General features: G+C 41.9%; 2 protein-coding genes across 3 annotated transcripts in view; one reads left to right on the forward strand and one right to left on the reverse strand.

The window, feature by feature from the left end:
- socs3b (suppressor of cytokine signaling 3b) overlaps positions 1-4345 on the reverse strand; it is a 7514-nt gene extending 3169 nt beyond the window's left edge. Inside the window, exons 1-2 of one of the 2 annotated variants that reach the window (XM_088438397.1) lie at positions 3847-4345; positions 899-1193 (exon numbers count right to left, since the gene is read on the reverse strand). In XM_088438397.1, the coding sequence (XP_088294523.1) occupies positions 899-1027 (129 nt within the window). In that variant the 5' untranslated portion in view covers positions 1028-1193; positions 3847-4345. Of the gene's footprint in view, positions 1-898; positions 1194-2565; positions 2809-3846 lie in introns of those variants that run through there. The other variant, XM_088438396.1, reaches the window with a different exon arrangement.
- Positions 3929-15044, forward strand: pgs1 (phosphatidylglycerophosphate synthase 1). Its single transcript, XM_088438391.1, has 11 exons — positions 3929-4062; positions 5836-6031; positions 7556-7633; positions 10081-10180; positions 10253-10442; positions 10623-10801; positions 11699-11898; positions 12448-12739; positions 12883-13031; positions 13105-13225; positions 14746-15044. Exons 1-10 carry the CDS (start codon positions 3929-3931, stop codon positions 13222-13224), a joined length of 1638 nt encoding a protein of 545 aa, XP_088294517.1. The 3' UTR covers position 13225; positions 14746-15044.
- Positions 15045-15059: the final 15 nt, after the last annotated feature.

Genomic DNA, 15059 nt, shown 5'->3' on the forward strand with positions numbered 1-15059 from the left:
GTCTAAAATGACGGCTCTAAATTGATTACGCTGTGAAGTAATCAATTACTTTAGCTCGCAGGTGTCAAACGCAGGCCCGGGGACAAGATCTGGCCCGCCACCTCATTTTATGTGGCCAGCGAAATGCTGATTTGACTTCAAGTTTCTGGCTAAAATACCGAACTTGCAAGTTGTCTTGAAAAATAAAAAAAATTCTCAATTTGTCTTTTATACCGTTTTTACCGGCCTTCGATTTCAAAACCAGGGAAGCATTTGACAAACACACTTAAAATTTATTCCGGGCCTCTGACAGAAATTACTTAGGTAATTGAATACTTTATTTCTTAATTCACTTTTTCTGTATCAATTTTCTGTATCCATAACTTAAAACAGCTGCGTCTGAAATCATCTTCCCCTACTTAAATGAATGGAAATGGCAATAATCAGTTGCAGTGCAGCAGTTTTAATCAAAGAATTTTTTACATTTGTACTGTTCATTTTGTGTGCGCCTTGGCCACTAGGGGGCAGTAAAATACAGACACAGTACAGTATGCATATATTTGATGAAGACTGTTTCAACTAAGCCGTTATAATATTTGTCATTTATTGTGTAATGCCATATTGCTACTCTTTGGATTTACAAAAATTGTTGACTGGTTTATACTACTACTGCTGCTGCAGTAATGGCAGTTTTGTTAGCCCACCTATGGTGTTTCTATTAATGTGTTAGAACAGTGGCGTCCAAACAATGGCCTGGGGGCCGTTTGTTGATATTTTTAAGTGGCCCGTGGCATAAACCAAAAATGACAATTGTTCCTAAGAAATGTGTTGCACATATTGTATACGCATATTTAAACACTCAAAAATTAACATTTGGTTGAATATAGTCCCTGAAAATGGATTCAAAACATCGACTGACCTGCTGGTAGTGCGCATGTGAGCTGAAGGGTTTGAAGTGATGCGGAGTGCAGTCAGATTGCGTGACCCTGCCTTCCGAAGGGGTCCCGCCGCTCATGGCGAGGGGCTCGCGCCGCCGGGAGGCCACCATGGCGCCGCGGCCCCCCGCCTCCGGGCAGTGGACGGGCGGCGGGAAGGCGCCCGTCGCCGAGGGGGACAGGGGGGAGGACGGCGGGGTCACACACCCGGTCCAGGGCCCGGGGGCAGAGGAGCTGGATGCATCCAGAGAGGGGCTGGGCGAGACCACCGAGAAACACCTGCACAGTAGACACATCCCATTCATGAATCATCCGCGAGTGTCAATGGGAGTCAAATGGTACAACTGCATGAATGGGGCACACCTTAAGCCTTTCGTATTGTTTCCTTTTACATTCACAGAGCATGTTCCGCTCCAATTTTTACCCTCCTAATAACAGCCAATGTCAAAATGAATGTATCGTTTAGGCTGTCCACAATCAGGATTTTTAGATTAGCTAATTTAGAGAAGAACAAAAACCAATCTGATGGGGGGGAAAAAAAAAAAAAATCAGACCAGCCCACAACAGCTCAAATTCATGCATGATTGATGCACGTTGAAATGCAAGAGGAAAAAAAAAAAAAACTTCCGAAATTCGACCAATACACAGAAAATTCCCCTTGCCAAACTTGCATTTCCTGTAATGTTTTAATTCACAAATCCAATCAATAACATCACTGGCTGCTCACCAAATAATGACACCGCCAATGATTTTTCAAAAATGCTGACAGATTCAACCAATCAGATCTGGGTAACGTATCGTATGAATAGCCTTTCTGACATTAGAAAAACAGATGAATCAAATTAGATTTTTTTTTCCCTGATGTTCATGTTTCAGAGAAAACTGTATTTTCTATGTTCAATACGCTACCTCATTTATATGCGTTTTTACATTTGCCCTGTTTCGAGATTCCATCCATGACCCTTAAAGACCAACAGGTGCAAATGTCTGCAGGAAGCTGTGCAAATGTGTTCTCTGGACTGGTACAATTCACCTTTTGAACAATGATAGCATTGTCCCATTAAAACACACACACACACACACACGAAGATATCCTGAAGATACACTTGTAAATCTACACCAGCATCCGTGTACGCAAATTTAATCGCACATGCACAAATGAATGGCACTTATTTGTTTATTAGGGGTCACTTTTGGAAAGGTCATCCCTTTTGAAGGTGTACAATTGAAAAACTGACATACACTGTGTGCAAGGGTTAAGTGAAGCATTGCAATGCACCTTGCAGCCCCTTCAGCAACTGGAGCCTGACTGCAATCGATCGTTGGGGGGGGGGTCAGAAATAACGGGGTCACTGCCACTCTCTCTTGTTCGCTCTAGCTTTTATGCATTACAGTCACAGTGGCCCCTTTCTCTAGTTTCACACACACAGGAGGTGGGGGGGCGACGTTGTCAGCACTGGAGCCTAGAAGAAGGGGTACTGGAAAGGTGGGGGGGGGGGCTTCCCCGGCTAAACCCCCGTAGCAGCTAGGCGTCGACATTATAGTCAAACCAGCACCCACTTTTTGACTATTAAGCGACTAAATATATCCGGGTGCTGAATTTTGCACACATTTGAACGCGGTCTACTTCGCGCACGAGCCGATAACTTACCTTGCGGATTAATACAGCCCCTCGCCGCAGCTCGTCGCCAAAAGACACACTCGGCAAACTACCCGAGAGTAGTGCTAGATGGAGGAGGATTATCTCAGGCATTAAAATCCCCCCACCGGAATATTCCGTCAAAAAAGTATGCCGAGGACGGTCGTCTACGTCGGCGGCGGCGCTGCCGTCTGCGCGAGAAGTGGTAGCGGGACCGTGTGTGTCTATTTGTGTGTATATGTGTGTGGCGGAAGGTTACCGGAGGTTGTTTCCAGTGAGTAAAGCCGATCGTAAGGCCCCGCCCCCTTCTGTCCTGAGGTTCTTCCAGTAAACGCACGGGTTCGCGCGCGCGGGCATACGCGCGCGTGCTCGCGCGGCTCCAGTTCTGGCGGATTGCCAGTAAATAATCGCGGTGACCTTTGCAAGCAGGGTCCGCTTCCTGGTACCGCTCGAGCGATTTTACATGCATTTTACACTGCATGAAATATTCATCGTGATAATTCATCACGTTATATATGTTTTTTTTTTTTTTTTTTTTGTGGGGGGGCGTTCCATTACATTTGCACAGTATTACATGCACATATTAACCGGTGGAATGTCCTGTAATTACTTTTTCAAAATGGAAAGGCAAATTATATTGAACAGAAGAGTAATTTCTTTTTTTTATTATTCATCATTAATGACTTAATTATTTAATTAACAAAACAAAGAATTTGTTAATTAGGGCTGGGTATATTGTTGAGATATTCACTATTCGATTCCCATCCAATCCTCAGCGAATAGCGGGGGTTAACTACACAGTCAGCAAACAAGTCCATCTGAGCAAATCGTGATTGGCTATCGTAGTTTCATTGATTGATTTCTAAATTCTGTTCTTGTAAAAGTTTCTTTGCACAGACCAATTTTTCCTACAATTCAGTCCCTAATTTCACAAGATGGGAACATACAGAAAAAACAACTTCGACCAATCATGCTTGGGTAAATAATTACCACTGTCCTGTATAAATAATACAAGACACAATGTACTTATCTAAACGTATTTCCCCTCATTTGCATACGAACGATGCAAAGTATTCCCGCGAATGACATCAAAGGGATGATTTATAGACACTAGAAGAAAATGTTTGACCTTGCCAGTTAACTTGGAAGCCGCTTAAATTTTTTTATACAATAAAATTCAGCAATATGCAAATGCAAACCTGTTTGTGTATTTCACGTTGAGGTTGACCTAATTTGTATGACATTTACGCAAGTTATAATTATAGGTGTCGCGTGACGCTAACTTGTACTCACAGGAAGTCTTCGTGCTGTCGGTTGTCTTGTTACTTTGTCCACCGCTATGTGTCGATAAAGTTTTATTGTTTTGTTTTTTCAAATGGGCTCTGCTGCAGCAATGGCGGCCCCCATGTCGTGGAGGAGGCTGGTGTACTCCGTGTACTCGCCGGCCCTGGCCGGGGTTTTCACGCGAATATCCGACCGGCTCTTTCGTGCTCGGGACCGAAGAGGCGGGTAAGAGACGATGTTCGAATAAAACGCCGAAATTATGGTGAAATCCGACGTTTCGTCTCGTAAGACAGGCATCCCGTTGACAGAAACTGTAGCCGCCTGCGAATTATACTGTGCTAACACTGTCTTGTGTCGCTTTAACGTCCTTGCAGTCCTTCAAAGTACGAATTAAAAAAAAAAAAGAAGTCACTTCAATTTTTTTGCCTTAAACTGATCTCTGGTCGTTGTCGTAGCAAGTTGCGTTATTTAAATAGGAGAACCTGTGAGCCATTTAAATTGCTTACAATGGCGCTCGTTAGTTTTCGGTTGACTTCGGTAATGATCGCCTCGACAAGTGCTGTGCTGCGTTCTGATTGGTTGTTAGGCGCTGTTACCGCATTGGCTCGTTTCAATGCTTGTCCCGCCCTGTTGGAATAGCTGTACTTTGTGACGTTTCCGACGTAAATAAAGATCAGTTATCGTGCTGAAAAAGTATGCAGTATATTTTTAATCACCACAATAGCGTGTCTGAAAATAATATTTATTTCTGGGCTATGGAGGACCGAAAGTGCTAATATTAAATATTTAACTTAAAAAAATAAAATAAGTCATCAATTCATTTTATATATATATATATATATATATATATATATATATATATATATATATATATATATATATATATATATATATTAACGTGAAACATTACTTAAAAGTTCATGAAACTGATTCATATAATTCCATATTTAATTAATTATACATTTATTTGATGAAACATTTAATAAACGACACATTTAATCAAATGTATTAATTTATTAATTTTTAATTCCATATCGATTCAATTAAACATTTAATTAAATAATGACCATTTAATTATGTAATGACACATTTACTTCCTTAATTTTATCACTTTCTGTCCTCCATACTTGTCTACTTCTGTCAGTTGATGGTTTACAGAAGACATTTTTCCTCTCATTATCCTTAGGCCTATTAATAATTAAGTGTATACTGAAAGAATTAAAAAAAAAAAGTTTTTTGAAATCAATTTCAATTTTACAATAATTTACATTTCTTTAAGAAAAAAGTTATAATGGCTTGAGAATCAGTTTTTTTTCCCCAATAAAAATGTTGGTCTTCAAAGATGTATTTTTCTAAAGATACAAAGAAACCATGCCTTTATTTTGTAAAAATGAAACAAAAATAGGATTGCATTCTTGTACTAATGTCTTGTCGTTTATGCAAGAATATCAGATCTTCTGCTTGCGGTACGTCAAAAACCATATCAAAGCTTTTAATTAGCCCATAATCGATCATCTACGGAGAAATTGGGCCCTAAATTTGTTTGCGTCATTGCTGTGCAGCTCTCTGAATGTAGATACACTTTTTAAAATGTATTACTAAAATGCATTGCAAACTTAAACGTTATCTTGGCCTGGAGGATATTCATACCTGCGACGGGTAATTTCCCTGGCACGTCACACAAATTTGCATAATTTGCCATGAACAAGGAGTTAGAGATTTTTTTTAATTAACATGGCGTGGGTGCTGAAAGCGTGCATTTTGCCAGGTGTTTGTCAGAAAACCACAGCCGCGTACGAGTCATCGCCAGCCAAATGGGCACCTGTGGGAGCTTTGTGGCAAGACAAACTGCTTTGGGAACTTGCCACACAAATACTGGATTCATCAATGGGTCACATTTGACATTCCCTGCTTAGCGTGTACATTTGCATCGCTGAGATATTTGCATCAGCATTCTTCCCATGTAGTTAATGGATTTTTACGTTTCTGTCGGCACAGCTCCTCAGTTCTGCTTTTAGCGCCCCTGCTGGCCAAAGCAGAGCCTGCACCAGAGAGCGCAACGACGACGGCAGGTGCGCCGCGCAGCCTCCGTGCCCACTTCCAATGGATGGCGGAGCGCGTGCCGGCTTTCCGGGTCAACGGCGCGCGTGTCCACGTGCTCGCTTCGCCCGACCAGTTTTACCAGACGCTTAAGGTCAGTCAGTTCAAAGGCTGATAGTTCTGGCTGTCCTCACTTTCGGCTTCAATTAATTGAGGAAGTTGTTCTTTCCCAGCAGGCTAATTAATAAAAGGTGTTGAGTGAAACTTATGAAAGAATAAGTCTTGTTGGTACATTTTTGAAAAGTCTCGTCTCGGAGTCACCTTGTAAAGGGAAGTCATGCACAAAAAAGCTGGAACAAAATGTGAAACATGCAAAAGAAAAGCAATGCCAAATGTGCCTTTCAAAAGGGAAACGTTTCAAATACAATATGTAACTGTTTCACTACAACAGGGATTTACATCGTATTCTATTTTTTGTCCATATTTATTCAATATTCACCAATCGGACCAAATTTTGTTGTACTATACCCGATGTACAATGACAATGAAGGCATTCTATTCTATTATATTCAAACAAGACCCACAAATACCTTCTTAAAACAACAAGTCTTGTTTTTTTTTGTTTTTTTTACGGAGTAATTCTTGAATCGTTGACTTGACTTCCACGTTAGTCCTAATTATAGCAATGTTCATGTACCCACAAGTCTCCACACCTGTTTTCTGTGTTTGGTGAAGTTTGCAAGCTGAGCCGTGATTGGTCATCTGTGTTGTAATTTTCAGTTGAAACAACAATGGCAAAATGGCCAGCCACAAAGCTGGTTAAAAACAGATGGATGCGTATCACATACAAAGAAAATAATATTCAAATTCCGTGTTCCTAAAAGGGCTGCATAGAACATATTAATACTGTTATTTTACATTTAATACTGTAACGGTCTCTGAGCAATTATCATTGGGAAAAAAATCTTTACCATTTCCTGGTTATTAGAGACACAAATAACGAAACATTTAATTTAAAAGTGCAGTGCATGTAAACGTAAATAAAAAAGTACAAATATGGCTTACCTTAATTTTTTTCCCTTAAGTTGCCTGATTATGTTCAGGAGTCGATTCATAAGCCACAATAACAGTTAAAAAAAAATTGCATCCTGCAGGGAGCCTTACTTATCTTAAATAGTCAGAAAAAAACTGTTATTTTTTTGTATTACCAATTTAAGTATTAGAGAAGGTTTAATGACAAAGTTCACTTCCAAGCAAATGTCTAAATGTTAAAACATTCAAAAATGAATGTGCAAAATGGACACGGTGGACAGGTGTGCACGGTTTGGAGATTTGTGTTCAATCCTTTATCTTTACATTAAAGGCATTTAAATCAAAAGGAAAGAGTTGAAAGATAACAGTAGGGAGCTGAAATTTCACCCAGATGGTGACATGTCAAAGTTCACACAATTGCCATAAAATACTGGTGAAAATGACCCTGAGCTCATCGAAATACTGCACAAGAATAAAAAGGAGCAGTAACCTTTTAAATGAATCAGTTGAATTAACCAAAAAGTGCAAAATCTGGTAGGTACCTTTTTAAATTTGTAAATCTTGCCAACAGCCTGTGATGAAGCTATCGTCATTTGTGGGAATCGCACTCACACCCTGTGTTTTTTTTTTTCTTTCTTCCTAACAGGCACGTGTCAGGACAGCTAAGAAACGAGTGGTGTTGGCATCTTTGTATCTGGGAACGGGTCCGCTGGAGCAGGACCTGGTGAGAGAGACGCGTTTTTACTTTGTGTGTTCTGGAGTGAACGGCCATCTTTAGTTTGGGCAGGTGAGAGCGATACCATAACACAAGGTCCGGCCAAAGAAGCGCACCGGGATGCCAGAAAAATGAGTCACGGTTCACTTTGGCACAAAAGCTCCACAACGAAAACGTTCGCCCCGCCAACCAAAAGCGATGACTGCAAAGTGTTGCGGTTTTACGGGGATACGGACACCGGCGCTGGCGTGCCGTTCTCCATGTCTGGAAGCCCAGCATAACAGTACGAAAACCGCAGTCTGGCCCGATGCTCACATTCAGCTCTTTTTCTAATGTTTTTGTTTGAAAAACACACACACACAAAAAGTACGCCGCACAGAGAAGCTGAGTCACACGGCGCAAAGCATCCGAGTGAGTTGGCGTCGCTGCCAAAGTATTCGAGGATGACTCACGCTATGAAGAAATCCCAGGCGGCGTTGTCATGTACGAGTTTGAATGTGGCGAGGCGCAAAAATGATAATAAAGGAGCCGTGTGACCTCCATTCAGATAATTAACATTTGTGGTGTACTTTTGGCAAAAAAGGGGCGTAGCCAGGGAGTTTCCGTCAATGTTTTGCCGCTAATATAATATTGGGTCAACTTCAACTCCCAATTCCACATCGTCTTACTTTTTCCCAACTTTTTAATTGGAAAAATCCCACCGCACACCATGAAGCAAAAATGCTACAAAACGTTTCGAGTGAAATAGTGCTGACTTTGTTGTACCTTTTTAGTTCAACAGCTATGATTGTGTTGTTTGAATAAGTGAATGCGGCTAGCCACATGGTAATGACACTCCTCTTACAAATGGTTATAATTGCTTATCTTAATACTTTGAGCGCCACTGCTGTGTAAGGAGGTCATCCAAAACTCTACTTTTTTTATGGGAATGAGTGGAGAAAAGGTGGGGGAAAATTTTAAAAACAGAAACTGAACAGTCAGAATGCTCAAAATTGGCTCAGTTTCTCTCTTTTTTTTTCTCTTTTGCGGCTCATGGCTTATGTTAAAATTACATTTAACATTACCTGAAATGCTTTTTTTTAAACAAGTAATAAAACAAATTTAGAAGTGTGCAGAAAAATCCTAATTCACACCACTTTAGACAGAAATTAAACTACCTTTAAATCCAAGAGTGCCATAGAGAGAACAACAACAACAACAACAACAAAAATAGAAGTGCTTCTTGAGGCTTCATTTGCCTATCACCAAGTTTAAAAAAAAACATGGCACGTACGTCTTTCCTTTTTTCTGTATGCAGACCTCAAAGGAAAATACACCCCTGGTTTAAACAGTGCCACACACGGTGATCCCACACCTCCTCAGTGACTTTTCTTTTGACTAAATTGGAGCTATCCTACTCACTCCTTGTGTGCTCAGTTGAAGACTTTGGCCTTTCCAATCATGTTCTGTGTTTGGGAGGATGCAATTCACTTTGCTGTGTTGCTGAGACAAAATGGACACAACAGTTGGACACAAATGAGTAGGCTGGGTTTCCGGAGGGTATCATTTCAAAACATTACCCTTCAAAACACAGTAAATGGTTTATACATGCATTTGAACTCATTCACTGCCATTAACAAACTATAGAAGTCATTTAGTGGAAGAGCATGTATTTATTTTGACTGTCACCATCCATTGCATAGTTTTCAGTCCAACTAGGGGCATGGGATACTTTACCGCAGCCCAATTCTGGTTAGATGGTTGGGCTGTGTTAGGAAAGGCATTCGGCGTAAAAACTGCGCCAAACAAATCATGCATGTGACTCTCTTTGTTGCAACCCCAAGCCAAAAGTGGCAAAAAACAACAACAGTTTGACAGACTGACAATCTCTCGCGGGACTGTGGTTAGCAATCACAGCCTAACACAAAGGGACGGCAAATCGTGAAAAAGACGGCAAGAGTAAAAGAAAAAAAATAATAGTTTTGTTTAACTTTGTGGCTACAACGGCATCCACTCATTGCGCCGTGGCCTTCCCCAAACTTTTCCAACAAAGTAGCATGCTATCACTGCTAGAAAGAGGATGCGACTGAATGAATGCGTTGCATTTGGGCACCACATGCGCTAGTTGACAACATCATTAAAACACGCCTCTCCTGGCTGACTTGAAAGCATAAAAAACAAAACAAAGAAAACACATTGCTATGTCTAGTACCGGCGTGGCCCGTTTTGTCATTGCACACAAAGTGCTTGTCGCACTATTGAAACAGCGACTGCGCTTAATAACCTCTCATTAGTGTCAACTGGTAATTATCGGTTAGTAATAAGATTTTTGGGTAAACTCCCGAGGACAGAGAGCCAACTGGGTAGCGCGTCATCAGCTCAATTAGGGCAAAGGCGTCCATTTTGTCCATAGCCCCTGTAAATAACGAAGGTTCACAGTTTCATTTCTTAGTGCTTTTTTTGTTACTGTGTTACAGGTGACCTGCATGCAAGAAGCACTGGAACGCTCACAAGAAAACAGCCAATCACCCGACTTCAAAGTCTCCGTGTTGCTGGACTACACGCGAGGATCTCGAGGTCAGCGGTCGTCTAAGTCTCCGCCAACATGTCTACAAGAGCTCATCGTCCCCCATCGTTTGTCTCCCCCAGGGAAGGTGAACTCTAGGACCATGCTGCTGCCCCTGCTGCGGCGCTTTACCTCACAAGTACGCGTGTCTTTATACCACACGCCTGACCTGAGGGGTCTTTTGAGGCTACTGGTGCCGCAGCGCTTCAACGAGACCATCGGATTGCAGCACATCAAGGTCTACCTGTTTGATGACAGTTTCATCATCAGCGGGTATGTAGTCAATTTTGACCCACTTTTGGGGTTGCAGCAATAAACAGCGACAAAAATTGATGGACAAAATTGCCTGTTGGTCTGCCATTTTTTATCTTTCTTCCCCATCAAATGTATCTTATCATTTCATGCTCTGGGGCCAATAAATAAACATAATGCTTGGCTATCATTTTCTTTCAGGGCCAATCTGAGCGACTCGTACTTCACTAACCGGCAGGACCGCTACGTTCTGCTGGAGAACTGTGGCGAGCTGGCAGATTTTTTCTCCGAGCTGGTGGAGGCCGTCGGGGATATTTCGCTGCAGCTGAGGCCTGACGACTCGGTGGCCATGCAGGCCGGCATGGTACACCCGTACAAAGGTTGGCGCCTGGACGTTTGTTTTTTTTTATTGCACAAGCGCTTGAAATTTCTAATTTGTAGATTTGATATAAGATTGAAAAATTTCGAAATATTTTTCATGTCAATTTGGGATACTGTGTGAGGGGGGAAAATCGTTTTGCTGTAAGACTAACAGAAAACGGTGGGAAAAAAAGGGACTTCCTGGATGTTATAACACAATTTAGGTTGACTTCTTCCAATTGGATCTCATTAAAATTATACAAGTGTGCCTAATGAAGAGTCTGCCCAGCACATGTACATGCATGCACGCACTTTACTTAGATTTCAGCGCTATTACCGGAGTACAGATGTCCAAGATGCCACTTGTGCGTGGCAAATGACATCATGTCTGCCGAACTGCGGGAACCAAAGGCTGGGAATAGCGTTAGGATGTGACACCGATGCTGTAAGATGATATTCCCTGGGAGAACACACACACCCATGCCGTTGTTTGATAAAAATGGCGTTGACGTTTCCTCGTAGTATGTCTAAGGGTAAAATTAGTCGTCACCTTTGCAGTCGATGAGTAAACAAGTTATCGTGTATAAAAGCCATAATTCACTTGTCAATGATTCAGTAATTATAAGTCTTGAAAACAATGATTTCCGGAGCATCTGGAAAGTTTAGAGAAGCCTTTCACTTTTTTAACAGTTTATTAGTCCTGTCCCACTAATATTTTTTTCCCCTTATAATTCTACACTTAGTAAAAATGACCAGTTATTGACACTTTTGCAAATGTGTTAAAAAAAAAAGAGATGACTTTGTTGAAAGTACTTAACATAAAATGTAGGAAAAATTACCAGTAGGTGCTGTGAAGCCTTCTGGTGCGCAGCAAGTGTCGGTTATCTTGACTTTGTTCAAATCTCCACGACAACCAGGTGACAGGAAGGATTTCTCAGCTGCGGCGAGCAAGCGCATCATGGAGGTGGTGGACATGGCCCGCGTGCGCCAGCAGCTGCCCCTCAGCCTGCGCCGGCACACTGAAAAGGAGGAAGAACATGAGGACGAGGACACCTGGGTGTTCCCTCTGGTCCAGATGAAGCCCCTCGGCATCCAGGTGGATGAGCAGGTCACGCAGGTGGGTAAGAACGTCGCGTTGCTAACCGTGTGACTCACAGAGTCGAAACATGACTAACGGCGGAATATTTGAGCTCGTTGTTAGTCACATTTTCTGGGCATGAACTCAAAAAAAAAAAAAAACACACAGTCAGCTTTGCAATGGAATGTAAACTAGTGCTTCAACACTGCGAGCTTCGTTTATAAAATGTTTAGAACCCACACACCGATCTTATAATAAACTTAAAGCGGACATAACATGAATGGTCAACTTTTTGGAGCTTTTACCCATGTTCCAATGTTGATTTCTCACAAATGAACGTGAACCTGCACAAAAACCTACATGGTTTCTTTTTGTCTTTGATTGGTCCTATAAATTTGAAAAGTGTTGGCGTGGCGGGGTGTAAATGTTTGTAAACTATCTTTTCCCAGTTTTTAGCAATATTGGTAATAAAAGTAGTGCTGATCATTACATTTTTTTTAAATAAATGACCCTGACAAAAACAGAAATAATTCACCCACAAACACAAGTTTTTCCTTGCGGGCGTTAATAAAGTCACATGTTCTTCAGCGTCTGCTGCGAGACGCTGGCCCGGACTCCACCGTCTACTTGACGTCGGGCTATTTCAACCTGACGCGGACTTACATGCGTCTGGTGTTGGGGGCGGGGGCCGACTACCGCATCCTCACCGCCTCCCCGGAGGTCAACGGTTTTTTTGGGGCTAAGGGCGTCGCCGGCGCCATCCCCGATGCCTACACGCACATCGCCAGGCAGTTCTACGAGCGCGTGTGTCAGCTGGGCCAGCAGGACCGCGTCCAACTGCACGAGTATCACAGGCCGCAGTGGACCTTCCATGCTAAAGGTGACGCCATTTTGATTTGAAGAAGATCGCTTATTGAATCGCAATTTTGCTGGACTTTTTTTTTTTTTCCTAAATCAGCCAATCGTACCGGCTTCCTAGTCCACATTGACGAAATGTGCCGATTGTATCCTCTCGCCCTTCAGGTCTGTGGTACTACTTACACGGGCAGGGCCGGCCTTGTCTCACACTAATCGGCTCCCCGAATTTTGGCCACCGTTCGGTTCACCGCGACCTGGAGGCCCAGATTGCCATAGTCACGGAAAACGAGCAGTTGCAGGACCAACTACGGGAGGTCTGCTTTTGATTCCGCCCTTGTCCTAATCAGACGACACGCCGTATTTAGACCTTCTTTTGTTATGAAACAGGAGCAGGAGATGTTATACCAGCGCTCCTCGGAGGTGTCCGGATCGACGTTTGAACAGCCGGACCGTCACGTTAAGCTCTGGGTCAAACTGGTCACGCCATTTATCAAGAATTTCTTTTGAGGTAATGCACTGAACTTGGGTGAATATATTGCAGCTTTGCTTACCTTTCAGCTTGGCAGCTGTACTGTGTGTCAAGATAGTTTCTGGATATATGACCCTGTCCCCCCACATAAAACAAAAACTCTGAGGCTTACTCTATTTTTTTTTTCTTTTCAAGTTTGGCTTGCCTTATTGTTTTTGACATTTTTATATTTTTGGTGACATCATCCATACATGTGATTAATAGTTTTGGAGTGTTGCCGTTGTGGTCCATCCCAAACCCCCGTCCTCGTCTTCCCAGCAGCATCCCCAAAATGTGCCATGACTGACTCACTCCTCCTCGCTCTGACTCACTCACATTTATTTATGACCACCATCTTTGGAGGATCACCTCGGCTGTGTGGACAACACTTTATTTGGTGTGCATGACAACAATGATTGCGATCACTCTCTGGCGGAGGGTCAAAAGTCATGAAAAAAGTCCACTTAAGTAGTCATCTCCAACGCATAGCTTTAATATTTAACACTACTCCACCCCCCAAAGCATATAAAACATCTTAAACCGAAAAAAGGGGGGGGGGGGGGGGGGGGGGGGTCACATTATTGATTTATTCTTAATTGCATTAATCAAAATTTTAACTCTGTCTTCTGAATGGTGATTGGATTCATCGGGCTTCTTTGAAAATGGTAGTGATTTGCATTCCTTGTAAGGATTTTAAGTTTAGCCCACCACATAAATGCAAAGCACCTGGCTGCAACTCCAGCCACAGCTAACAAGAGCATGAGCCATAGCAACACTTTTTGCCAAACACAACTCGGGAACACCCCGCACATTTGAGCAGGTTGCGACAGACAGGCTGGATCATGTTTTCTTTTAATGTTATTTTCTGATTATTCGGCTATTGACAAAAGAACAGCGCCATTCCTCTTGATTAAATCTACCACAATAACACAATGTATCAAATGATCGTTTGAGGGCTTTTCAAAAATATTTAGTTAAGAATAATTACAAATCTTAAATCACCTGTTTTTATTCTCTTGAAAACATTACTTCAATGTGCTATGAATGATCCAACAGATATATTTTTATTTGCAACAAAAAATCTACTTAAAAAAAATAGAAGAAAAGAGAACACACCTTTGTCTGACCTCAGAACAGGAGCCATTTTTAGACGTGCCATTTTTACATCCGCTATCTGGTTGTTCCTGGCAGGAAAAAACAAGAACCACAGCTCAAACAATAGCTTTGTACCAAACAATGAGAAAAGAATCAACCACTGTAATGATCATTATCATTTGTTGATAGGCGGGACGATGTTATTGTTAGAACATTGACAGAACATGTGACTTAAGTCTTTTGGGCGCAATCCAGACTTTTTATTATGTAGGTCTGCATGGGTGGTACAGCTTTGTGATTGGAGGCTGGAACTTTGCGCCTTCTAGTGGTGAACACAGGGATTGCGTCAGACGTTAAGGCAAAAAAAAAACCAGCAGGGTCTTATTTTTCCTTGACATTCTGTCCGTGCTGTCGTTGTGACACAGGTGGTGAGCATCAATGCGATGTTGTTCCTGCTGATACTGCACATGTGAAAGACTCACTTGATTATCCCCGATTTGTCGGAAATCTCATGACTACAATTGTCTGTTCCAATTGTTGAGAAATACGTACACATGTACAGACTAATTTACTTCCATGTAAACATTTCAAAAAAGCATCTTCAAGGGACTTCAAGATCAAATGTTGGATACCGTGAAGGAGAATGTGTGTCATATAAATGCAACTACTTATTTACTTGTGAAAGGTGAGCAAATGTATTTGTATAATAAAAAGCAAAGTGTGATGCATTTGTTTTTGT

The sequence above is a fragment of the Hippichthys cyanospilos genome, chromosome 17, assembly GCF_059441005.1.
Source record: "Hippichthys cyanospilos isolate Australia breed blue-spotted pipefish chromosome 17, RoL_Hcya_1.0, whole genome shotgun sequence".
In the NCBI taxonomy this organism is placed as follows: Eukaryota; Metazoa; Chordata; class Actinopteri; order Syngnathiformes; family Syngnathidae; genus Hippichthys; species Hippichthys cyanospilos.

Bases quoted from the DNA above. Each gene is read 5' to 3' on its own strand.
- pgs1 (XM_088438391.1), top strand. From the start codon at position 3,929: ATGGGCTCTGCTGCAGCAATGGCGGCCCCCATGTCGTGGAGGAGGCTG. The intron at 4,063-5,835 runs GTAAGAGACGAT...CTGTCGGCACAG, and splicing joins GCTCGGGACCGAAGAGGCGG to CTCCTCAGTTCTGCTTTTAG. The intron at 7,634-10,080 runs GTGAGAGAGACG...ACTGTGTTACAG, and splicing joins GTCCGCTGGAGCAGGACCTG to GTGACCTGCATGCAAGAAGC.